The sequence below is a fragment of the Equus caballus genome, chromosome 15, assembly GCF_041296265.1.
Source record: "Equus caballus isolate H_3958 breed thoroughbred chromosome 15, TB-T2T, whole genome shotgun sequence".
In the NCBI taxonomy this organism is placed as follows: Eukaryota; Metazoa; Chordata; class Mammalia; order Perissodactyla; family Equidae; genus Equus; species Equus caballus.
The window spans coordinates 86,351,009-86,377,677 of record NC_091698.1 but is presented as its reverse complement, the minus strand read 5'-3'; the positions used below and the strand labels follow the sequence as shown (position 1 = coordinate 86,377,677).

Here is a 26,669-nt window from a genome sequence, read left to right as displayed (position 1 = left end):
AACCAGCTTCGGACACCCTCACTTGTTACTGTGCGGCGTCATCGGGAGCTGGTGAACAGGAAGATGCCTCTTCCTCCCACTCCCACGCTCACACCCACACACAGGCTCACACTCTGTCCCCTCCTCCCTGTCATGGGCACTGGCCAGCCAGTAGGCCCTGGGCCCAGGTGCCAGCTCCCTTCCTAAGCCCCGCCCAGCCCTGTGGCCGGCTTCCTGTTTCCTGTTGCCGGCTCCGGCTGCAAGCATCCTGGCTCAGAGGCCAGTGCCACAGACCAATGCTGCTGCCCGGGTTGAAGGGGCCCAACTCTCACTCCTTAGCCCACTGCAGCCTTCCCCACTTACCCACAGACTCCCTGGTATTTGGCTCAATCACCCTGCTCAGTTATATTTTCTCTGTATGCTTTTTCGACTAGGTCTACACACTTTTTCAAACAGCCCTGCATTCATGTATTAACTTAAAGGGAATTTTGGATACCCAGTCTTCCAGATCACATGGCTGGAGTGGTGAGGAGGAATGAGCACTGTCGGTTTTGTAGTGGAGAAGTGTGGAGTCCAAGTCCCAATCATCCTCTCTGAACCTCAGTCTCTTCATCCGAATGTGGGAATGGTAATGACAGCACCCTCAGCCTTCCTCACACAGATTTGTTGTCAGCATCAAATGAGGTCATCATTGTGGAAGCCCTTTGTAGGCAATAAAGTGCTACACAACTCTGAGCCTTTATTCATGGTCTCTGTCCTCAGTGGTGTGAGGAGACAGTGCAATGTGGAGTGGTACTAAATATCAAGTCTAGTGGAGGAGACAAGCTCTCTCCACCTGTTTTTCCAACTATCTGGGGTGAAAGGCCAGGTTTTGGTTTTTGTTTTTCTAATTCCCAATCCACCAAGAAATGCTACTTTCATAAAATACGAAATCATGCATGTGGATATGGTGTCAGTATCAAATTGATAGAAAAGTTTCTAGATACTTATTCTCAAGTCCTGTATAGACAGGTAACAATCATTTCACAGGCCGGTGCTTCTCAAAGGCAGGTCTGAGACCACTGCTGGCTTATAGCTGGTCTTTTATTTCTTAGTGTTCATTTTGATTAATTTTACAAACAGTTCAAAAGGGAGAGCCAGTGTGGGTCAAGATGGCTGACCTGTGATTCGCCAGACAGGCTTTGATGGGCTGTGACAGTGACATTGGGGGAGCAGCACGTGAGGCAGCTGGAGAACTGTGCTTGGTGAGTTCAGGGAGCAGCGAGAAGACGGGGCTTCTATGGCAAAAGAGGTGATGCTGAGCACCCGTGTGGGGCAAGAGATCATGTGGTGAAGAGTGGACGGGGTACTCCAGATCTGGTCCCATAAGATGCGGAGTCCCTGGAGAGTCTTGAAGAGAGATGTGCCACGGACTGTACTTAGTATGTTACGCGTGGCCTCCTCTCCAGCACACTAGGTTGGAAGATAAGTCTTACTTATCTGTGTGGCCTCCTCACCCTGGTAGGTGCTCAGCGTCTGTCGCTGAGGGGAGGAAGGGCTGGGTGGGGTAGAGAGCTTACTTGGGGTGGGTGGGGTCTGGTCTGGGTGAGGATACAGCCAGGAGGCGGATGCAGAAGCAGCTAGGAGTGGAAGGTACCCGGGGACAGATAGGCCTTGGGGGCAAAAGGAGGAGAGAAAGGATGATTTCTTAGCCTTGGGGCTGGGGATGGAGAAGACACTAGTGGATGTAGCTCGTCCCTCCCTGGCCGGTGTGGGTACCAGACATTTGCCCAAACACAGACCCTGGCCTGCAGCCAGGTTTTCCTCTCCTGCTTCCCAGCACTGCCCCCTCTTCCACCTGTCAGGATCTGGGCCATGCTCCCTCCCGTTTCCAGGCTTAGCTGGATGACACACACTCAGCTGCCTTAAAGCTCCCTGGTCAATCCGTTCCCAGGGCCACAGCTGCACCAGGTCCCCAAGAAGCCCTCCCTGTTGTGTTCCTCTGTGGAGGAGGGGAGGAGGCCAGGACAGCACCTGCTTGACAAGTGAACCAGATGGCCTGTGGGCCAGGGGACCAGGGGCTGACCCCCAGCTGCAGCACAAACTTCCCCCATGTGGGCTCCCTTGGGGGCACAGGGGCCTGCTGCCCAGGAAGGTCTGCTTGCTGCTTCCTCAGGGGTCAGTCTTTCTCTGTTCCCCCAATATGAAAGAGGTCCCCTTCACAATAGCTGCCCCCTCACTCAGTGTTGCCTTCCCTACACTCTCCCTTCCATCCTCAGGCCTCTCTTGAGAGTCCAGGTGGCTGCAGGTGTCACTCAGGACATGGGCTGGACCACATCCAGACTATGACCTGCACAGGATGTACACTGCCTCCCACTGGGGCTGCTGAGAGGCCCATGCTAGGCTCCCACCAGAAAGATCTTGTAGACACTGCCTCCACTCTCCCCTGCAGGGGACCAGGTTTATTATACTGCCAGCCCTGCACATTTGGACTCCACTTTGCTATTTGCAAAGCACCCCTGGAGGTGGACAGGGCAAGTAGTACTGGCAGCCACATTTTACCAATGAGGAAGCAGAAGTTCAGAGAGGTGCAGTAACTTGCTCAAGGTCACACAGCTGGGAAGCAGTAAATTCAGTGCTATTTCTTCTGTCAAACTGAGGTTGCTGTGGCTGCCTGAAGAGGAAAGGTTTGGCTGTGCAAGGGCAGGACCGACCTTTGCTGAGCACTGGCTCTTTGGTGCTTGAACTCATTTAATTCTCACCGGGTCTAGGAGGAATGCATCCTTATCATCTCTATTTTTCAGAAGGCAGAACCCGAGGTTCAGGCAGTGACTTGTGCTCATTGGTGGAGCTAGGATTCAAACCCAAGCCTGATGGACTCCAAAGACAGTGCTTTTCCTTCCATACCTGTCTCTGATCTCCTTGAACCCTCTGCCTGGGGCTTCACCCCTGCCCCCCACCCCCACCCCCGACTGCTATGCCCTCCCTCTGGTTTCAGGGACACAGCAATGAGTCAGAGGGTTGCTGGGTCTTTGCTTCCTATAGGTGGTGACTCCTGTCCCCAACACCCAGATCGGGAAAGGCAGAGTTTGCTCTGCAGATCAGATAGAGAATTACCCATGGGCCCTGGCTCAGCCTGGCTCCCTTCCCACTCCAGCCTGCACTGTGCCCCCAGCTTCTCCCACAAGGTGCCCTGTCTGCCGGGGAGGAGAGTGGAGGGCACCCCGGCGTGGAGTGGAGGGAATCTGAGAGAGCAGCCTGGAGTCTGCTGCAAGCTGGAAATTCCTTTGAAGTCCCCTGTTTTATCTTTCAACTTCATGTGAATTTTTCATTCCAGGCCATAAAATATCCATGTTTGCTTTAATATTTAAAAGTTTAAAATTACTTACCAGTTAAATGACTTAACTTCTGCCCCCTTCCCCTCCAAATCTTCAAGCAGAGTTGGCAGGGGTGCACTTTAGGACCCAGCAGGTTCCCATACCTCCTGGCTCTAAGAAAGCCCCTCCTCCTCCGCTGTCCCCTTTGCTTCACCCCACTCTCTACCCCAGGGAGACAATCCCGCCCTGCTGAGAGAACATTTCCTTGAAGGGGCAACTTATAAATCCCAGCTCCTGGCTCCCCCTCACCTTCGTGCTCCAAGTTCTCCATTCTCAGCTGGAAGGGGCTAAAAGGGAACCAGCTGCCTCTGGGGCTGGCAGATAATTACCTTTCTACCCCTGAGTTCAAGGCCTAAGACAGGCAGGCTCCTACAGCCCTCAGGCCTCGTCCTCTGGAGCACTCCTCATCACCTTCTGGAGCACTCCTCATCGTGGGCAACCCCAGGGCTCCCCCTTGACTCAGAGGAGTGGCAGCCAGAAGCCTGGGGCTTTCAGCCGGCCCTGTGGTCTGCACCTCCACGGCTGTACACAGCGACCGGCTCTCCTCTCTTACAAAGGGACTCACCCTACATCTCTTCCCTAGTCACTCTAACCAGACTCCCAGACCTCAGGTCCCTTCCTCCAGGTTCTCCAGGGGCACAAAGGCCCAGGGTGGGCATGTGGAAGGGAAGGGAGAATCAAGTCCTGCCCTGTGAAAGCCACGGGCTCGGCCTGGGGGGTCTGCAAAGCTCTCTTGCTGCCCTTCCAGAAGGAAGCCGGGAGTCAGGGGCCTGGTTCAAGTCCCAGCGCTGCCACCACCCACAGCGCAAGTCCCCTGGCCTCTGGGGGCCTCCAGTTTGATGTAGAAAATAGGGGAGTTGTAGAGTGGTGGTGGGGTTCAAAGAATGGGGAATGTAGACAAGCTCTGCAGCTCGAGGGGCGCCCCGTCACCTAGTCTTACTGCCCCCAAGTCCCTGCAGGACACACATCACCGTGCACACACATGCGCTGGGAGGATGCCGTGACACTCACCGGGGGGTGCTTGCGTTTCCTCCCAGGCCGCCCCACCTTCCGCGCAGCTGTGCTGGGCTCCTGCCGCTCCTCCTTGCCACGAGCCTCCTCCTGCTCCTCTCCCTCCTGCGGGCACAGACACAGCCTGTGAAGCCAGGGCTGGACCCAAGAGGCCTCCTCCCCGTCCCTCCCCATGAAAGCCTCACTTCCAGGGCTGTGCCATGCTGTTCCCGGGCACGGATGCTCTGCACTCCCTTCCTGCCTGCGAAGCTCGAGCCACCCCTTAGAGCCCCACTTAAATACACCCTCAGGGGGACTTCAGGTCAGAGCCTACCGCCCCAGCAGAAGGCAGCTCTCCCACCCGGTGGCCACGTTTTCTGAACAGCAGAATTATAACACATGCTCTGACAAAGAATTTGTTTCTAAAATATATGAGTTTATTTATATGAAAAAATCTTACAAGTACAAAAATTAAATGTTATATTTTTAATGAATCACCTTTATTGAAAAGAATAAATTCACAAGAAAAGAAATCTTAAACTTAGTAATGTATATTAGAAGTACACGCAGCCTTTGGAACGAGGACTATCACAGGCAGTGGAGGATTTTACAGTCTCTGTAAATACACTTGTCCTAAAGCGTTGGCCATGTGGCACCAGCGTTCATATGCCTGTCAACCTCCAGGAGTGTCTCAGGTACCGTGTCTTGGCTCATCTTGATCCCCCTCATTCACTGAGTTCAGGAAGAGAAGTTGGTTTTGTTACCCACCTCCTCCCCAGTACCAGCCTGAATGGGGCCATGCTGGTCTCATGGGGCACAGAGACATAAACCTAGAAAGTCCTCCTGCCTCGCTGCTCCAGCCCGGCCACAAACCACCCACAAGTCACTTCTGACTCAGCCGACTCCGGCATGACTAATCATGAGCAGAAACAATGTTGGGGAAGGAAAGAGAAAGGGACCCTGACCCAGCCGAGGGACCACAGGCTGCTCATCAGGCCCTCATGATATCAGTACCCAAAGACGGCTTCATAGTCCTCCCTGGGGAGGGCGTCAACCCAGAGCAGTGCTGGTGCCACAGAAAAGAAAGAGAAGGTGCCCAGGTTCCCTGGGGATTTCATCAAGATGGCCCTCAAAAAAAAAAAAAAAAAAGAAAAAGATGGCCTTCAACGTCCTACTCAACTTTCACTTTCTGTGATTTCAAAATAGCTTGTGGTTTGCCACATTAATTTTCAGGTGATGGTGGGACATGCAGATGGAAACCTATTGCGACCAATTGTAGATTATCAGATCAATAGGAAGAGTGGCACCAGCCCCCCATCCATCCGTCCATCCATTCGAGGCACGCCTGTGGGACAGACTGCCCAGGAGGCAGATTTAGGGGAGTCGCAGCTGAGGTTCCAGGGGTCCTCTAAAGAGATGCAAGTGGAAGATGAACAGAGGACCAGGCCTTAGCACCAAGGGGAGGCCATGGTCAGGCTGGAGGGAAAGCAGAGCACATAAAGGAGAAGGAGAGAGTGAGCAGAGGAGCAGGAAGAGGACACGGCGTATTGAGGGTACAAGGACAAAGACAGCTGCCAACCCAAGGGGTTAAAGTTGCCAGATGCACAGAAGTCGAGGACAGACTGATTTGGCTAGGGGTGGTACCAGCTGACCTCAGAGAGAGCACTGTCCACACGCTGTGCAGAATGACATGGCAATGAGGACCGAGGGGCTGGAGAGACAATTCAAGGAGTCCAGCCGAGGAAGAGTCTGGGAGAGAAGCCAGCCCTGTGCCCATCTTTGGGTGGGGGGGGGAGGGTCCGGGATGGAGAAAGCGCACCCTATAGGAGGCTCTTTTCAGGAAAACACTGCAGAGAAGCCATGAGGGCAGAAAGGCCGAAGCGGGAACAGCCTGGTGGTGGGAGGCCTCCATGAGAGCTCTCGGAGGCCTGGGCTGAGGGTGGGCCAGGGGCACATGCCCCTGCTAGGCCAGACCTGCTGGTTCTAAGCTGTCTTCTGAGGCCCCACAGACACCCCCTTTGGAGAAAGGATCACTTGGATCACACAGAGAGGAAGTATTACGAATGCAGCTTAACATCTGGGAAGGTTTCAACTGGATCTGCACCACTGCAGGGGACTGAGACGGTGCTGTTGATCTGATTCCACTCCAGGGGTGGGCACCGTCTCCACCGTTCCGACCAGGGAACTGAGCATTTACAACAGAGTCAACGCAGGTCACAGAAAGGCACAGCGCCAGAGCAAACCAACGCGAGCATGTCCCAGCTTGTCCTCTTGCTAGTTAGAGGACCATCCTCTCTGAGCCTCAGTTTCCTTATCCACAAAATGGGGTTATGAAGCTGTCCAGCCTGCCTGCTTCTCAGGTTTTTAAGAGGACAGATGAACATATGGTTTGGAGCTTCTGCTGAATCCCCAGAACCTACAACAGGCCCAGCGCTTAGTAGGTGTTCCACGCGCCCCTAGATGAGAGGGCTCAGCTGTTCCCTGGCAGCTGGAGGCCCACCCAGCCCCTGGACTCACCTGGAGAGCACTAGGCCAGACCTAGCCTAGCCTCTGACCACTCTATGGCCAGGCCCGTGGGACTGGAATGCACAGGGCAGCAGACAAGAAGGGGCTAAAGTGGATCAGGATCAGCCCGGGAAGCCATAGGGTCTGGAAAGATTCCTAGTGCGCAGAAATTCTGGGCTCTGAACTATTTCTTTAATAACTGCGTTTCTTACTGGGGGATTCATTTGCTTTTCTAACTTTTGTTCTGAACTAGTCAGAGACATGAAAGATGACCAGGGCCTCCAGTTAGCAAAAAAAAAAAAATAAAACAGTTACCATGCTGCAATGACCTAAAACCAAAGATACTTGACATTTAGGACAGCCTGGCTTCCATGAGACATGTGGGGAAAGCCTTCGGGGTCCCAGACAGGAAGCCCTGTGCCATCTGGAGATGTGCTGTCATTCCTCACCTGCAGCCACACCTGCTATGTCTGATCCCAGGAGACACTCAGCACGGTTTCCCCTGATGAATTCAACCCAGTGAAACACAGCCCAGGAGGAAGGGGTGGAAGGCCCTGATGCCACCCCCTGTCCGGGTCCTGACATGACAAGAACGTGGTGATCACCAGGGCAGGCTGCCGTGGATGAGCCTGGACCTCAGGCCAGTGCAGGGCAAGGCACTTTGCTCCCAATCCAGCATTCAGGGCTCGGGCATCCCCGGGAGGTGCTTTAGGAAACCAAGTCTCTGAGCGGGTCTGAGTGACTCCTGGCCTATGCCCTTTCCACCAGGCCCCAAAGTATGGCTTTGTGAAAGGCATGTTACTTTTGGCCAACATATCATTCTTCCACGCTGCAGTCACAAGTCACAGGGCAAAGAGGAAGGCGATACCTTTCTGCTCTGGGCCTGCCTGAGTTCACACGGACGGGTCAGGGGGATAATACGTGAGAGGGGTGAGCAGATGGCGCAGGGCTGTGCCCCTCGGGGAGGCGAGCAAGTGGTTCATTCTCTCATCTGTCACGGGGCCTGTTTCATTCAATATCTTTGCTGATGGGCTGAGCAAAGGAATTTAAAATATGCTTATCAAATCTGCAAGTAGCCCTGAATTAGGAGGCATCGCTAATACTCTGAGAGGGAAGAATCTGATCCACGGTGCCTTGGAGCAGCTGGAAAACAGGAACAGACTTAGCAGGAACAGATTTGAGCCCAGGTTGGTTTCCTCATCTGTCACGTAAGGGGACTGAATCAGTCAATCCTTCCAGTGGGAGGGGGAGACGGGAGGGGGCAAGAATTCTAGTTAGGTGGGCTTTGGGGAAGGCAGAGGGGGCTGGACTTCTTGCTCTGCTCTTTACTCACTAGTAATTTCTAGCTATTTAACCTCTCTGAGCCTTGTTTTCCTCACCTACAAAATGGGGATAATAATATCTACCTCACACAACAACTAAATAAGATAATACATTGAAGGCTGTCACGTGATATCACTCAAGAATTGCTAACTTCCTCCGCTCCACACAGACTGACCAGAACTATTCAGAAAAGTGCATCACTGCCTTCCCCCGCAGCCTCCCTCCCTGCCCCCATGCAAATCCCAGGTCGGGGCCCTGCAGATGCAGCCATCACTCACTGCTCCAGACAAACCCCAACATCTGGCTGGTACTGCTACAGTGAGGTACTCAGGAACGGGGGCTCCGTGATCTTTCCAAAATGCAGAGCTGATTATGTCACTCTGCAGAGCTTAAGCCCTTGCTGAGGGGCTCCCAGGGGCCTGCAGGATCAAGCCATGCTCCTTAGCCCATGTGAAGGCAGGCCTCCAGGATCTGGCTGGCCTCCTTGGTCTCCTCTCCCCACTGCCTTCCTGCACAAACAGACTGCACCAGGTGCAAAAGTGGGCTGCTTCCCTTCCCCCAGTGCCTTGGCATAGACTCTTCCTCCTCTCCCCACTACCTTCTCCTCAGGTTGACCATCAAACGCTTATTCTTCCAGCCTCACTTCCTGGGTTCCCTTCCCCTGGGCCTCCTCTTCCCATGCTGTCCTCGGCAGGTCACAAGCTCCTTCAAGGGACGGTCTCTTATTCACCCTGGTGTCCCCACTGCCTAGACCCATGCACCTGGCACAGGGCAGGAATTTGTAAATACTGGGTGAGTGACTGTCACAAAGTAGGTGCTCAACAAATGAGTCCATGTACACGGAGAGAGCATACACACAAATCCACAAACCTGCACGAATACCGTGTGCATGAGGCTCCAGGGCCACTCTGATCTTTATGACTCCAAATCAGGAAACAGAATGACTAAAACATACTTTCTAGGCTTAATCATGTCACTTTACATTTAGGCAGCTCTTTACAGCTTTCAAAGCACCTTCACATTTGGTGGCCTATTAGATTAGGTAGTTACCATCAGCCTCTCTAAACTTCTGAGGCTATGACTTGACCTACATTTTCACAAAGCTCACTGGATGGATTATTTTAAGCCACATACAACTTCTCATTCTGATGAGCTGGGCGATGATGATGATAATCTTTCGCATTTGTATAGTACGTGGTAATTAACAAAGCATTTTCACATACGTTATTTCATTTTATACTTACACTTTACAGAAAGCAGAGCTGGTATTATTTTTTTCCATTACACAGGCGGGAAATCTGAAGCTCAGAGAGGTTACCTAACACGCAGAAATCAGAGAGCCAGGAAGGAAGGCCTTTAGAACCAAAATTTAAATCTTGATTCCCGGCCCATGAGTCTTTCCATTGCAATATGCCATTATGCCCTACTATGCTGTGTTACTGACACATGTGCGCACACACACACAGTGAAACCATGAGCATGCAGGCAATCCAAGTGTAAAGGTACACACTGGCTTCACACACATTATCCATACAGAGCTCACACCTAGACATAGGACCCCTCCCCCTAAGAGAGACACATCCCACAAGGCCCTCATGCAGAGACAGCCAGCCAGATTGTACGTGCTCCTTCGGAACATACACCGGATGCCACTGACCCAGCATCCGTTGAGCAGATGTCTCAAGTTGGTGTTTGAGTCGAGGGGATGAACTTGCCGGATCCAGCCAGCCACTTGCCTGCACCCCCTGGGACAAGAAGCACGTACAGCCTTTGCCAGCTGGCTGGCCGGCCTCCCAGGGCCTGTCTGTGGTCATGGAATTCAGTGAAACAAATTGGCTTCTCCAGCAGGCAGAGCCCCGCTCTGAGCCACCAGAGTACCAGGTCTGCAGAGTTACAGCCACAGGACCTGCACTGCGCACACGTGCGCACGCACATGGCGCTCACTCGCACATGCGCTCACAAGCACTCACACGTAGGACATGCCTAGGCCAGGCCTGCAGAGAGGTGAGCCTGAGGAAGTGCTGCTGGAGCACGGGCGGGGAGGGGCAGAGGCTGTCGGGGTGAGCGGCCACGCAGGGGCACCAGGAATTGCTGTGGATGCTCACACTCCCACACAGCCCTCCAAAAGCCCCTGCTTTCACTGATCTCAGTCACCTCCCAAAGCTCATGAGCCCTTTGTTTCAATTATTTGACAATATTCGACAAATATTCAGTGACTGCTTAGTGAGCTTCATATTGTAGCTATGGATGAGAGCCTCCCATCCCACCCACAACGCCCCCTCCTGGGGAGCAGCAGCCAGGGACCCCACAGCTCTGGGCACCTGTACACAGCAGGTGCTCCATAAACGCTGAATGGTTGACAATGGCCGTGCCTGTAGGTTTCCCAGGCCCTCCTTCACACCCTGTGCGCCATACTGGGGCCTCACTGCCTTCCAGAATGGAGACTCCGCTAAGCAACACGCCAGCACACTGAAGCCCAGCCGTGCTCACCTCTGTGGTCTCAGGGCCACCGTGAGGCCAGGCCTGAGGATGGGCTCAAAAACCTTTACTGAGCACCTACTGTGTACTGGATATAAAGATAAGCAGACAGGGACCTCAATTTAGAGGGAGAGACAACACGTAAACAAATAAGTACCTGCCCCTGTGCTGAGGGCCAGAGGGGAGCGTGCCCTCTCTCTGCTAGCACCCACCTCTGCAGACCCCAAGCCCACCACCACATCCCCAGCCCACCAGGCATCCTTGCTTTATGGAGGGAAAGAATCCAGATGAAACGAGTTCATAGCCACATGGCCTTTGCCAAGTTTCTCTACCTCTCTAAGTCTCAATTCCTCTTCTGTAAAATGGGGATAACGACAGGAGGTGGCTGCTGAGTTACCGGGAGGATTAAGTGAGTTAATTACCAGGTAAAGGAAGCTCCTTTACACGCCTTTCCACGCTGTGAAAATGTTTCAAGTGGGACGGTCATAAGCAATAGCCCTGGCTACCCTGTGGCTCTCTGCAGAGGCAGCTGCGGGGCAGGACCAGGCCCCGTGCCCAGTCCAGGTGCCAGAAAGGAAGGGCATCCCCCCCATTTCCCAATCGTCCCGGGACACCTCTGCCAGCTCGGTTCCCCGCCTGCCTTCCTCCCCTCTGCAGGGCTGAGCTCAGCATTCCCAGCCCAGGCCCTGTGGGACCCGCTTCTTGGCAGGGATGGGCTTCGTCCCCAGCCCAGTCATGTAGGGCACGGGGGACCCCAAGGACCTTGGGCCCAGCTGTGGCCCCTCACCGGGGTCCCTGGAGGCAGCCACAGCCCTTGCCATCAGGAGTTAGGCCTCTCTGCCACTTGCCTCAGTTCTGCTTCTGTTCAATGAGTAAAGGGAGAAGGGACTTCAGGCCTGTGTGTGCCTACGGCCCGAGAAATCACCTTGCCTCCACAGGCCGGGCTCTTAGCGGACTTTAAGTCCGCACCACTCACACTCCCATCTGCATTTTTCTGCACTCTTCTTCCTCGATGCCCCTCAGTCCTTCAGGCTGCAGTGGATCCACACCACAAACGTGCAGATGGATAAATACGTAGGTAGGTAGATAGGTAGGTACACAGAAAGACAGATAGATAGGTAGGAAGGTAGATAGACAGCTAGTTAGCTAACTAAAATAAATTATAAGACTAACTCAATATGTGCCAGGTTCCTTTGTTAATCATTCTCACACCTCTTCTCAGGTAACCCTCTCATTTCTCTGCTCAGAGGTCGCACAGCTGAGTCCAGATTCAAACACAGGTCTGTCTGCAGAGTCCAACTGACCCCCACCCAAGACTGTACTGACTGCAAGGGTAACCAAACCCGACACATAATAGCATCTACAGAGAACCCAAAGCCTCAGACATGGGTCCCCATCAGCTCAGGGGTGGGCACTGTTTACATCACACGTCTGCTCTCCACGTCCAGGTATCTGATTGACTCCACTGAGCTAGAAATGGATGCCCCATTATTATTAGCTGTGTTCCTGAAGAGGAAAGGGTAGAGTTGCCTTTTCTGTAACTGTTTAAATGTACTAAGAGGGATGCTATTTAAACGACCCCTATAGTGAATATTATAAAGCAAAGAGCCAGCCCTAAGTGACCAAGTGAGTATCCGAGTGCCATAAAGGCAGAGCGTGCCTGGGGTGGGCAACAGACCTGTGGGCCAGCAAAAACAACTGAGTGTGGAGCTGGGAGGAATTTCACCCTAGGATGCCCTTGAGCTTGGGTACCAGAGCACAGGAAGTGCTCGGTGCCCGAGGGAAATCAGTACGCGCCAGGCCTCTAGGCTGGACTTAGGTGGGAAGGGAGGGCCTCCGGCACAGCTCTGGTCATACATGCATGCACACACACACACACACACATACACACACATGCACATACTCACTCTTGCTGTGCTTCTTGAGCACAAATATGCACCCCCTGTGGCTGCTTCTACTACCCAGCAGGAGAGGGCATGCTCGGGGCAAGCTGTCCAGGAGGGCCCTCCCTCTTCCAGAGGGTATGCATGGCTTACCCATTCTTGTATCTTCCTATCCCCTTCCCATTACTAGGTCCTCCAGTAATGTTTATTCAGTTCGTCTAACAGACCTGTGGAGCCCTACTATGTTCTAGGTACCTGGAAAGGTATGTAAGTCTGAAGAAAGAAAGAGTGGGAGAGCAGGAAGAAGAGAAGGAAAGAGAAGCAATGTGGGCAGAGAAGAAAGGAAGTGAGGGAGGGAGGGAAAACAGGAGAGAGGAAGGAAGGGAGGCAGAAGGGAATGCAAAGAAACAATGTGCCCACAGCAGTGTCTTCCTTGAAGAGTATGTATCAGGGGTGTGTGTGTGCACGTGCACACCCACAATCATGAACACTAGCCTGTGTATGTGAGTTCCTTCTGGAGATGAAGTACTCCCAACATCCTCCTCTGGGCAAGAGCGCTGTCACACAGAGGAATGCATTCTCTGACCATCCGACTTTCAGTCTACATAACCATAATTGAACCTGCAGCAGAAGAAACGTGGGTAGGACTGTGGAGCATCAGGGCGGGGAGGCACCATTCACTCCACTCCCCTTCGTGCAGGAGGCAGCCGCAAGAGTACAGAAGATGACAGCACAGGCCGCCTGAGTTCCAATCCCAGCACCATCACTTACTAGCTGTGTGACCTCAGGCAAGCGACATAACCTCTCTGAGCATCAATTTAGTCTTTAATAAGATAGAGTGATGAATACTAGAGCCTACTTTACAGAGCAATTGTAAGAATGAAATAAGATAACGCAAGTACAGAGCTTAAAAGAGCACCTGGCAGACAGTCAGCACTCAGTGCATCTTGGCTGTTATGTGACTGAGGCCAGAGGAAAAAGAGGAGTGGCAAGATCAGGGGCCCGGGCTGGGGCCTGGACTCCTGGCCAGGCACTCATTGGTACCTGGGGATCTGAGGAGGCCCTTCCAGCCCCAAGGCTGGGAATGCTCCTGGTCCCCTTTCTTGCTCCCTCTGCCCCTCTCCCACCCCTGCAAGCAGGGCTTGGCACCCTACCTCCATGATGCCCTCTAAGCCAGGACTGAGGCTCCTGGCATCCCTGCCCATCTCCCATAAGGCCAGCTCCCCCCAACCCTGCTGTGGCCACATTGACCCAGGTGACCCACCCTGGCCAGCACCCCAGAGCTCAGCCCCCAAAGCCTGCCTTCTCTCAGCTTCCCAAGCAGCCGCCTCCATGCCCAACATATGGATGGCAGGGTGGGAGAGGCTGCAGGAAGAAGAGATGCTGGGCAGGGGCCTGGGGGACACCACACACACAGACCTCTCTTACACTCCCAGCCACAGGCATGGCCACGTCAGCCCATCACCCACAGCTCTGCACCTCACCCGCTTGAGCCGGGGCTCTGGAATTGTTCTCTTGTGCAGGGGTCTTATCTAGTCTCATTTTCCTTTCTATCCTATCCACAAAATATTCGCTGAGCACCTCCCCTGTGTGAGTCAGCCCTGAGGATTCACACGGCAAAGACAGTGGCTCGGCCCTGCACGCCAGGGGCAGCCGTGGGGCTGGACAGGACCCACACCAGCACTCCCCAAGTCCCTCCGAGGCTGATTAAACACGGAGTGCTGGGCCCCGTCCCCAGAGTTCCTGACTCAGCCGGTCTGGGGTGGGGCCCCAGCTTTGGCATTTGTAACCTTTCCAGGTGCTGTGGTGCTGCTGGCTTAGGAACCCCATTTTGAGAACTGCTGGTCCACTACAAACTGTAGCTTACGGCAGAGTGAAGCCAGGACTTTGACCAGCGAGGAGGAGAGAAAATTGGAGAAAGGGCACACCAGGCAGAGGAGCAGCACGAACAATGGCCTGGCACTCCAGGAAGTGCTGGAGCAAAAGGTGCAGGAGGCGCGGCCGGCAGGAGGCTGGAAGGGCGCGTGGGGCCAGGCAGTGAAGGGGCCAGTGGGTGGCCACACCCCTTCCCTCTGGCTCACCAAACAGTTCCTTTGTGCCAAGCGCCCCTGGCAACTCCGCACTCTCCTTGGGCTGCAGCCCAAGCCCATCTTCCCCCTCTGCAGCTACGCGGCACCCCTGCCCCAGGCCTGGCTTTCACAGGCTGCCCTGGGTGGCTGTCAGCCTCTCTCCCCGCCCTCCACGGGTGGCTCCCTGGAGCTGGGGAGGCAGCCCTGAGGAGCCAGGGAGGTGTGCCAGGTGAGCCAGCATGCGCACTGTGGGTGTGGGCGGCTGGGAGGAGCGCCCGCCGTGACCCAGCCCCCGTCTACCGGCTCCCTCTATCAGCACCAGGATCTGGGGCTGGGTGTGCGTTTGTGGCCACTGGAGCCAGAGCAGTTACTATGGGTAGATAATAATAGCAATCGTAATCCCTCATAATTGGACCCGACTTTGCTGTCTGCAGGGCACTTCCATGCCCATGACCTCATCTGACTTCCACAACTGCCCTGTAAAACAGGCACCGCTAGAGTTACGATCCGCATTTGACAGCCGCGCAAACGCAAGCCCAGATGGCCTGAAGTCACATCCCAGTAAGTGGCAGACTCAGGCCTGGGACCTGGGACTTCTGACTCTTAGTCCAGTGCTCTTTTTCTACCCTGAACTGTCATAAAACAGAGCTCGACCTTCTGCTCTCCATGGGAGGTGGCCAGGGGCTCTGCTGCCCAGGGCAGCACAGCCCAGTAACAGGAGGAATTTGGCCTGGCTGTCCCCATCTTCCCCACCTTGGGGGGCAGCTGACCACCAACTGCAAGTGCATGGACATGGAGCTGTGTCAGCACCAGTCAGGACATGGGACCAGGGGCAGGGAGTCAGGGTCACCTAAACCAACAGAGGAGCAAAGCCAGGCCCAAGGTGGGGAGGGAATTATCCATGGTCATAGCTGCCACTTGAGAGCACAGGTGGCCACAAGAGGCCCCAACTGCATGGCAGCAGTTTCTGGGTCTGCTGCTGCCCGAGTCCTGGGCAGGAGGAGCCCAGAAGGCCCGTGGGACAACCTGAACCACCTGTTCTCTTTCCATGGGGTCAGAAAGAAGTGAGGACTGACCTGTAGCCCCCAGCAGCCTTGCCCTGTGGGCCACAGCATACGCTTTCTCCCCAGCTTGCTGGGTATATAACGCACCCCCCACCCCCCACCGCCCCCAGGGATTCTGCAGGATTCCAGGCTAAGAAGGCAGGTGTCTGGGCTTGGTGCACGCACGTGTGTGTGTGTGAGTGTGTGTGTGAGCGCATGTGTGTCTATACCAGGACTCACGCAGGTGGGGCAGTGGGAAAGGCTCCAATCCAGGAGGCAGGAGACCAGGCTCTCATCCGGACCCACCCTGAGTAGCTGGGCTCAGCTTCCTCATCTGTAAACTAGGGCCATCTGTCCTTGCCCCACTTGTTTCATGTGTTGTTCCCGAGGACCAAATGGATGGCATCTACCCAGAAAACAGAAACACGCTCTAAGAATGAGTGAGCCCAGAAAGGAACTGAGCAAGCGTGGAGAAGGGTGAGCAGGGAGCGGGTCTCAGAGCTGCCCTGCTGGCGGGCTAGCAGAGCTCCTGAGAGTGCTCAGGGGCCCCATACCTGGTGCCAGGTGTGCACCCAGTTCCAAACAGTGCCTCACGAACACGCCCTGCTACTCCCAGATACTGCCAAGCATCACCACCCCTCACCCCTGCTCAGGGAAACGGGAGCAGGCAGAGGGCACAGCAGATAGGGTGCCCCAGGAAGGCCCGTGGCCAACAGCACTTCCCCAGAAGGGTGGCAGCAGGGCTTACATTCCACTGAGAGAAGGGGCAACAGAGTCCAAGTGTCGGGGTTTGGGCAGCTTTGCCGACACGTAGACACAGCTCAGTGAGGTCCCTAGGCAGCCTGTCGGGACCCAGCAGGGATTCTGTCAGTCTGCTGTGATCTCCTCTAACGGCTTTAGGCCCCTCCTGGAGGTCAGCACAAGGGTAAAGAGGTCACCCCTCCTGGGGCTCTCAAAACAAGGTCACTAGCTCCATGGCCAGAAGTGACACTTGCGTGGAGCCTGGGGTTGGGGTGGGGAGCAGGAAATCACATCTCCATGATGACTGGTGTCGCCCGAGCACAGCACATGGCGCGAGCCTGACTGTCTGTGCGGGAGGGGGAGCCCTCATGTGGCCTCACACCCCCGAGCCCTCCCGAACTTGTCTTTGACCTCCCAGAAGCTTCTGAACATCCTGGGGAAAGAGAGGCAGCTAAAACAGGTGAAGTGACTCACCTGAGGATGCAGAGCTAGTCAGAGGCTGATCCAGAAAGGAATCCAGGTTTGGGGACTATCTGTAATGCTGACCCCTAACGACTGCACAGACCTAGGGTTTGAACCTGCTCAAACACACAGGGGTGAAAAGCGTGGGCCCTGGAGCCTGACTACTTGGCTCAAATCCAAGGATTTAACTTCGTCAAGCCTCAGTTTTCTCATCACCAAAACAGGGCTATCTGTCCTCACTACCGCCTGTGTGATGACTGAGCGACGCGGTCCAGCGCTCAGCACACCTGAGCTGTCATTCCTGGGGACGGGCCCTCCCTCTCCGGTTCCAGCCAGAGGGTCCCCGGCAGAGCCAGCTGCTCACCTTGCGGTCCTCCTCCCGCTCCGGAGCGGAGCTGCTGGTGTCCCCGGGGCCGCTGGAGGGCATTGCGGGCAGCTGGGCGGTGGGAGGCAGGCTGGGGCTGCGCGGGGCTGGGGGGCTGCTTGGCTGTGGGGAAGGAATTATTGTGGTCTTTGTAAGCAAGAGTTAAAACTTGGACATAGATCCCGGTGCCGAGCGAGACTCCAGTGAAACTCTGCCCCAGGCTGCCTGTGGGTTTGGGCTTCCAGTGGCTCCACCTGTGGGGGAAGAGGAGAAGGGTCAGCAGGGCAGGGCACCCCCAACCCAGGCCCCACCTGACCCCCGCCCCCTCCTCAGGGCTAGGCCCTTAGCCCCAGGGCCAGGCTGGCCTGTGAGGCCTGGCCCTCCGACCTCACTCCTCTTCCCAGCCTCACCCTCAGCTCGGGCCAGCCTAGCACCCCAGAGAGTGGGGAAAACCGAGGCCAACTCAGCTCGTGCGGCACTGCCTGGCTTCCCTCAGGGCCAGCTCCTGCCTCCGAGGCGGCAACAGGCTCCCTGGGCCTCCGCGTTGCTGTGGCACAGTGGGCGCCACTGCTGGGACTTCCAGCTGCCTCCCGCCTCCTCCCTTCTCTTCATTCACGTCTGTTCTTTCCTTTGAAAGCTTCCCGCACCCTCCCACCCACCCCAACCCGCCCCTGGGAAATCCCAGAGGTCCCCAGCCCAACTACATTTTCCTTCTAATCTGTCCTCCCCACACGCCCCCACCCCCACACCGCCCCCACCACGTGGAGGAAGTGAGCGGCAGTCACAGGATGTAGCGAAATGAATGTCACCTCACTTCAGGACCAGTGCCTGGGCCCAGAGAAAGCTGAGGCTGAACTCAGGCTGCGGCCAGGCTGAAGGCCTCGGTCTGCAGTGCTGTCGAAGGGACACCCTGGTGGGGAGAGGCCACAGCCATAGCCACGCAGAGGGAGGATGCGAGGCTGCTCTCCCCCCCACCCCGTGAACCGGTCCCATTTGCCTTACGAAACTGGTGGGCTTGAGGGGGGCCCTCTGAACCCACACAGCTCAATCTTAGGGGCTTTTCATCCTCCCTGCTTCAGGTGTGGGCCTCAAGCCAGTGAAATAACAAAGCCTTGCAGCAGGCCTCCGCTGGGGGTGGGGGTGCTGTGGCTTCAACCCTCTTCACTCAGAGACACAGAGTTCTCCTCCTCCCCACCCCCCAGGAGGAGACAGGGGCCAAGCCCCTGCCTCCAGTGCGCCAGCCAGGCTGGGGAGGGGATTGGCAGGAGAAGGAAAGTGGGAGGCAGGCTGGATCTGGGCCCACCCACACCCTTCCCCTTCCAGTTCCCAGTTCCCGGTTCTGCTTCCCCCGGCTCCCCCTCCCTCTTGGGCTGCTTCTCCCAACCCCCTTCAGCCAGGGCTCCCTGGAAAACCAGGAACCGGAGACAGCACAGGCTTCGGTCTCCCACGGGCGCAGCCCCTTCCCCAGGGATGGGTGCCTGGTTGGGAGGTGGGTGCCCCAGTCATGGCTCTGCCCTGGGTGTAGATGGGAAGCCGATGCCAGGAGGAGCCTCCTAGGGCCAGGACAGGAGGGGCCCCATAAGCTAAAACCCAGACTGGCCGAAGGCGCTCCATACCCCACAGGTGAGCCCTAAGGAACCCCAGGTGTAATGACACTGCTCAGCTTAGTACAGTGTGGGACTCAATGAATGTCTGCGGCCCAAGTACACGAGTGAGGGGATGGCAACAGTGAGAGTAGCTCCATGTGTCAGACGCTGTGCTGAGCACGTGACAGGCAGTCCTCCTCCGGGCAGCGACAAGTGCTGTTACTATACCTAGTCCACAGTTGAATCTGAGGCTCTGAAGGGTTAGGACTTGTCCATACTCCAGTGGCAAAGGCTTGAATCCAGATCTCTGAGTCTAAGGCTCTGAGGGGGTCTCTCTGAAGCTCCACCCCCCGGCTTATAACACCCCACAGAAACAACTCTTAAGAGCCCATTGGAGAACTGGTCCACCCCAGAACTCCACGAGGCTTCCATGCACTATCAGCCAGTGATTGCCCCTCAAACCCACTCCCCGTTTCTTAGCACACACATCCCCAATCACCCCCACATCAAAACCTTCAAAAGGACGTGGAAGGGAAAGGAGGCAGAGTCTGATTGGAAAGAACGCTGAACCCCGAGTCAGCAGATGTGGGTTCTAGGCCTGACTCGGGTTTCTCTGGCCCTCAGTTTCCTCATCCATAAGATGGGAGAGTCGGACCAGGTGATCTGCAAGACGTCTTCTAGCTCTGCCTTGCCAAGCTGTTGGAGGCCACAAGTGCAAAGGGAGGAGCACACAAGCCTGGAACGTCTTCAGCAGCCCCAAGAGCCCCAGAATGGAGTCCGTGGAGACCCAGGCACAAAGTAAGTAAAAGGCAGATAACCATTTGTCTCAACAGTGCCCTGAGGCCTAGAAACATCCAGCGGCTTCTGTGAGAAAAGTACTTTCAGAGAACCTCTGGTTGCCAGTGAGAAGCAAGAGGGAAAAGCAGAACATCACAAGGCATTGACCCCGAGGGCAGACACCCCGGAAAGGAAAGGAAATGCTCCTTCCTCCTCCCCCTCCTCCAGAGAGCCCCTGACCTCTGAGCAGCAGACACTGTCCTCGCAGCAAACGCAGCTGACCTGGGCCAGTCTTCAGGTTGCTTGGTGTCACTCACGGGAACAGACCTGTCAGTCAGTGTCCCTCAGAATCACCCGGCACCATCTAAAACCATCCAGCCCAAGGCCGGGTAGCCCATGCCCCGCGCAACTCCAGGGAGCCTGGTGGGCGGCCAAGGTCCAGGCCTTGACACAGCACTTCCTGCCTTCGCTCACGGGTCCCAACACAGCAGCGGGTGTCCACCATGACAGTCCCTCGCCAAGCACGGCCCTGCCGCTCCTGGCACTGAAGCATCTCCCTCACCCATGCCAAGAGCTGCACCACAGAAACCACCACCAAAGGAAAACGCTTGCCAGGAACTCTACCACCAGGACGGGCAGCTTTCATTTTCTCCTTCACACTTCTAACGTCCACAGTGGCCATGAATAGCATTTATTAACGACAACTTAAAAAAACTTTTTTTTTTTTTATTAATGTTATGATAGATTACAACCTTGTGAGATTTCAGTTGTACTTAAAAAAACTTTTTATAAGGAACCCTACCATGACAATGTCTTGGTATTGTGACTGACGTGGTCGCCGTCACCACCACTCCTTCCGTTACAAAACCACTGTGGAAGGAGGACTGGGATTTTCAATATACCCACCAAATTTCACTACTTTCTCAATTCAACTTAGTAAAAAGATGTTGTAAAGAAGATGTCAAGTCACAAGACTGGGCTGAACAGAGAAGAGACACCACCAACATCATTCTGGGGTCTGGAAAGCAAACTTGCGATAGCTAAATTTCAAACAGCACATGAAAGCTGATTTATAACCGAGACCTTAAAAGACATTTGACATGATAGCACTAGGTCCCTCCAGGACGAGGGTGAAGAGAGTGCACGCATGAAAACAAAGAGGACTGAATGAGATAAGTAAAACCCCTGCACCGGCCTCCCCCGGCAGTCTGAGGGTCTGTTCTCTGCAGCGCACAAAGCAGAGGGTCTTCGCACAGAGAGCTGACCAGCACAGCTGGAGCAAAGGTAATATACCAAAGCCAAGGGGCTGAAGGCTATTTTAAATGCTGAGGTAGGGTCTCCGCGGCTATTCCCCCACTGGGCTCCTAGAACACTGACAGCCAAACCCTGACCTTCTCTGGAGAATCTAATCAGTCCCAGAATAAGAGCTGAAGGATACAGATACTGACACCAGAACCCAAATGATGTCCAAACGGCTTGTTCAGGTCAACCAGGGTGGATCTGTAAGTCAACAAGCCCCACCATCATGCTCAGAGCTTCTAATCAGCTTTTTAGTCTCCTGTTCTTAATTCTGAAAGGACAACCAAGGGGCACCAGACATCCGAGGGAAGCCTCTAACTTGGAAGATAAGAGACTAGAACAAATAAACCAAACCAAACACAACACAACTTGGAGGAAACAGACTTTATGCACAGAGAAGACACTACATTCATGAAACAAGAACATGATGCTATTGAAAAAGAACATTCAGAGAACAAAAAAGAACTCCTAGAAATAAAGACCAGGCTAGTAGAAATGCAAAACTCAACAGAAGGGATATATTAAAAAGAAAAATAGAAAATAGGAGAGGATGGAAAAGAGAATTAGAGAAATTGGTCCAGAAGTTTCCACCTCTGAAAAATAGAAATTACAGAAAGAAAAAAACAGAGAGGAGAAAATTACCAATGAAATAGTTCAAGAGAATTTCCCAGAACTGAAAGACAGGAGTTGCCTGAATGAAAAGGCCCACTGAATGTCCCACACAGGGGATGAAAACAGACCCACACCAAGGCACATCACTGTGAAATTTCAGAACACCGGGACAAAGAGAAGATCCTACAAATTTCTAGAGCGGGAGAAAAAAGTGACACAAAGTTTCAGGAATCAGTATGGCTTCAGGTTGCTCAACATTAATATGGAACACAAGAAGACAAAGGACCAATACATGGGAAATTCCTTTTTTTTTTTTTTTTTTTTTTGCTGAGGAAGATTCCCCCTGAGCTAACATCTATTGCCAATCTTCTTTTTGTATGTGAGGCACAGCCACAGCATGGCCACTTACAGACGAGTTGGGTAGGTCCGTGCCCGGGAACCAAACCCAGGCTGTGGAAGCAGAGCATACCAAACTTAACCACTCGGCCAATGGGGCTGGCCCTGGATATTCTTAAAGTAATTCTCCAATTAGAATTCTTTACCCAGCCTAATTATCATTTAAGTGTGAGAGTAGAATAAAGATGTTTTAAGGTACTCCTTTCTCAGAGAGCATGGGATATCCTCTAAGACACAGGAGACAAGAGAAGGAAATCTCCAGGACGAGGGTGAAAAGAGGCCAGATGAAGCCATAGAAAGCCACTGTTCAGATCTAGGCAGTGTGACTCAAGACTCAGCCATGTTGAGTGCTGCCATCACCACGTCCTCTACCACTGAAGCATCTTTTTAACCTGACAGAACTGCAGGTGTCACTCACTGTTCGTACTCTGCTATCTGAACTGAGGAACTGAATGGATTACCATATCGACGGATATCTGTCCTGGATGATGTGCTCCAAATGGGAGTGTAACCCAAGTAAGAGGAAGACATGAGATCCAGAAAATAAGAACTCCAGCCAGAAGGAAGGCAAAGGGAATGCCAAGGATGACCACAAAAGTAAGGTACAGAATGGCAGCTACAACGTGCCACACACCCAGAGAGCAAGAGAATGGATAACTCACAAAATGGAACTGAAGCATAGAATACTTGATATGACTGCCTTGTGGAAAGCTAAACTAACAGCTATTAGAAGATGTGGCAGGAATCATCAAAGGTACAACGAAAATAAGGCAGATGAAAAAATAAGGCAATTCTTAACTTCAGGGAAAACAAAGGAAACTATTGTAGCACACTGTTAAGGCTCAGCTGTGCAAAACAGTTGCATTAGTTGAATTAAATACGTGTGTGTGTACATATGTACGTACATATGCAGATGTGTATATATACGTATATACATATTATTACATAGTGTATTAATTTCCTATTGCTGCTATTACAAATTACCATAAAATTAATGGCTTATAACAATAAAAATTTGCTATCTTGCCGTTCTGGAAGTCAAAAGTCCTCAGTTCTCATCACTGGGCTAAAATCAAGGTGTTGGCAAGGCTGCATTCTTTCCTGGAGGCTCTAGGGAGAATCCATTTTCTTGACTTTTTCGGCTTCTAGAGGCTGCTCACATTCCTCGGCTCGCGGCCCCCTTACATCCTCAAGCCAGCAACAGCCAGTCTTTCTCTCATCACGCTACTCTGGTCCTGCTTCCCTCGCATGCCCTTCCTGCCTTTGTCTTTCACTTCTAAGGACCCCTGTGATTCCATTGGGGCCGCTCAGATAATCCAGCATAGTCTCCCCATTGCAAGATCCTTATCTGCAAAGTCCCTTTTGCCATATAAGGTACATATTCACAGGGTCAGGGGATTAGGATGTGACCGCCTTTGGGGGGCCGTACCCTCTCTACTACGTGCATACCTACACATAGATTAATACATACATGAAACACCTTTGAAAGAACGCTGGTAGGGTACTGTGAGTAGTATGCCTACGACAAGAACAATTTAAGAGGATGGCTGGGGAGCAGAAAGGTTGGCCACGTAAGAGAGCTAAATTCTTATTTACTAAATAAGAAACGAATGGGAAATGTCTAAAATGGAAGAGTCAAAAATATGCACATTACTCAGAAATATGAGATGTAAAATTGCTAGAAGAAACAGCTAAAAGTGGTTGCCTCTGAGAAGAAGAGGGTGGGAGTAGGCAAGGAAGACTGCATTTGGTAAAGACATGTTAGTACTATTTGACTTCTTAAATTATATGCATATACTACTGTGAGGAAATAAAACATAACTTTTAACAAGAGAATGGGGGTAGGAATGAGGGCTTACATCGCAGCTGCAACCATTGGTTGGCTTTGGCCCCCATCCTCCTCTGTAAGAGTGCAGCTAAGCCCCTCCACCTCTGTTGTTCTATGAAACCATCACGGAATAACCATCATCAGCTCCTCACACCCACACAGAGTTCCATCACCAGCTATAAAAGTGGTAGCTCCCTCCTCGCCCCCCAACCCCGCATGAAATGTTTAATTCTCCCAACACATCATTTCCACCAAGTCCAGCCCATGCACAGCATGGTACACCTCCCTTACATTCCTCCCAATTGCACCTGTGCATGCCATTGCTGCCTACATCCCTAACCACGACTCAGGCTCACTCATTAGCCCACCTCAGATCAAAGACCCACAATTCGACCACCTCCTGGAGCTTCCAGATAGTCCCTGCCACCTCAGCTCCCTACTCTGTCCCCAGCACCATTCCCACCTTCCTCACCAACCCATATCCCATCAGCACCGCCCCCCAAGCTGATCACCCCAAGTCTCATCTCCAAGCTTGCTCCAACCAGCACCAGCTAGATTATCAGCCCACAGTCTCACCTCAACAAGGGCCTGCCCAGAATTATCCTCTTCCAGAAACAAGACCATAATTGCCCACAAATCTAAACCCTTGCTCCATCAAAAACAACCCTAATGTTATGGCCTTAAAAGCCCGTTCCACGCCACCTCAAGTCCTCTATCTGAACTGCTGAAAAATATTTGACCCTCTCTGTAGCAGATGCTCTGCCTCCCTCAGTCTGAAGTCTACTTTTCTCATAGTGGACTTTGCTTGTTTCTGTCTATCTAATTAACTCCCCTCCCACCCCTAGTGGGGTTTTAGTTGTTTGCATGACCCCACCCCTCACCCCAGTCACAGAGTGAGCATGTGACCAGGCTCGGCCAATCAGAGGTCTCCCAGGAAACTTTTGGTGCAATGGAAAGATGCTAACATGGTAGGACGTGAGTCAGGAGCTGCTGGCTGCCGTGGGGAGAGCTTGCCTGAGAACAAAGGGATGAAGATAGAGGGGACAGACACTGAAGCCATTGTCTGGTCCCGTGGATCTAGCAGTCCGTGGAGGCAGGGCATCTCTGAACCTCCCTGTGTGGGAGCCTTTCCCTACTTTGGTGTGATGAGCCTGTGCTTTGCGGGTGACAGTCCTGACTCATCTGCTAATCTCAACCTCCTGGAGTCCCTCCCGGGAGGCTGAGTAGGTTCAAATCCTGGCCTTACTAACTATCAGCTGTGTGACCTGAGGCAGAACTGTGTCTCAGTTTTCTCAGCTGTAAAGTGGGGAAATAACAGTAGCCACTTCACAAGGCCCTTGAGAGAATTAAAACGAAATGCATTAAAAATGCTTACAAGAGTGCCTGGCACAAAGAAAACTCAGTAAATTTTAACAATTATTAGTCCCTGACTAACCCAGCCCACAGTTTTCTCTGCTTTGAAATCCCTGGAGTGCCCATGAGTGTACATCACTCAAACAAGAGCTCATACTTATTAAGCTGCTACGACATGCCAGGCCCTATAAATAGAGCTGTACAACTTCCACATCTCGTTCATCCTCACACCTCACTCCAACCCTCTGAAGTGGGTACTGTTTTTATCCCCATTTTCCAGATGAGAAAAATGAGGGATAGAGAGGTGAATAAAGCTGCCCAAGGTTGTACAGTTAGTAAGTGGTGGAGCCAGAGACAAACCCAGGCCTGTCCCACCCTGAAGCTCGGTTTTCCACTCCAGCGTGATCTCTTACAATTAGCATGTGACTGTTGCAGACATATTAACTTTGGGCACAGATTGGTCAGAAAACAAAGTTTGGAGCCAGCCCTGACGGCTTAGCAGTTAAAGTTCGGTGTGCTCCACTTCTGTGGCCCAGGTTCAGTTCCCGGGCACGGAACCAAATCACTTGTCTGTCAGCAGCTGTGCTGTGGTGGTGGCCCACATAGGAGAACCAGAAGAACTTACAACTATACAAAATGATGTACCGGGGCTTTGGGGCAGGAAGGAAGATAAAGGAGGAAGATTGGCACAGATGTTAGCTTAAGGTGAATCTTTCCCTGCAAACAAACAAATAAACAAACGGCGTATTTAAAAGAAAAAGAAAGAAAACAAAGTTTCCAGTTAGTCTCCCTTTCCTGGTTAGGCCTGTCTGCCGTGGTGGCAGGGGAAGGGATGGGGGTAGAAAATGCAACCTTTCAATCATAGTATTCAGTGCGCTGCCCCATGCGGGAGTCAGTCACTCATTTATTCATGCAACTATTTAGTAAGCACCTGCCATGTGCTGGGCACTGTGCTAAGGGACATGCGTTGTCTCATTTCATCTTCATAACAATCCTATAAGGTCTACAAAGTAGGTTCTAGTGTTATTCCCATTTTATAGGAGGAAAAACTGAGGCTTAGAGAGGTTTATTACCTCTCTGAAGTAGGAGAGGTAGAAAATCCCAGGGCAGGATACTAAATCCATGTCCATCTAACTCCCGGGTCCTTACAAACATGGCTGCACTCAGTCATGGATGAGCAGGGACCCCGGACCAGCTATCTGTGCCCCTGGTGTGACACCAGCCCACACATAACAGCCTCATGGCTGAATTTCCTATTTGAGCTTGGGAGGAGGAGCAAATGGAGCCTGTGAGTGAGAGAAGGCAGAGGAGCATCTTGTGCCCCACGCACCCAATCATCTGCCAGGGTTGCGACAAGCTCTGGGCCTGAAAAGTTGGGGCAGCAGACGGCTGAGGCGAGACAACAGGGCCGCCGAGACGGGGATGTCTATCTGCCAAGTCTTCCCTCACCTGCCACAGCCTCTCTCGGTCACAAGTCTGGGGCTGCACACGGAGGAGGGGGAGGTCCCAGGCTTGCTGGCTGCTCGTTCTTTCTCAACACGAGTGAGATGCACACCAGCATACCATTACCCTGACTTCCAAAACATCCCTCCCACCCAAACCACCAGCTGCCCATAGAACACCAA

General features: G+C 53.1%; 1 protein-coding gene across 14 annotated transcripts in view; it reads right to left on the bottom strand.

The window, feature by feature from the left end:
• DNMT3A (DNA methyltransferase 3 alpha) overlaps window positions 1–26,669 on the bottom strand; it is a 129,469-nt gene that overhangs the window by 84,453 nt on the left and 18,347 nt on the right. For 8 of the 14 annotated variants that reach the window (XR_011426154.1, XR_002800263.2, XR_002800264.2 and 5 more), the window contains exons 2-3: window positions 17,194–17,447; window positions 4,347–4,451 (exon numbers count right to left, since the gene is read on the bottom strand). Coding sequence is in view for 3 of the 14 variants with exons in the window: in XM_023619392.2 (XP_023475160.1) it covers window positions 4,347–4,451; window positions 17,194–17,256 (168 nt within the window). In the remaining 11 variants the exon portion in view is untranslated. Of the gene's footprint in view, window positions 1–4,346; window positions 4,452–15,866; window positions 16,033–17,193; window positions 17,448–17,603; window positions 17,914–26,669 lie in introns of those variants that run through there. The other 6 variants (XM_070235774.1, XM_023619395.2, XM_070235778.1 and 3 more) reach the window with 4 other exon arrangements.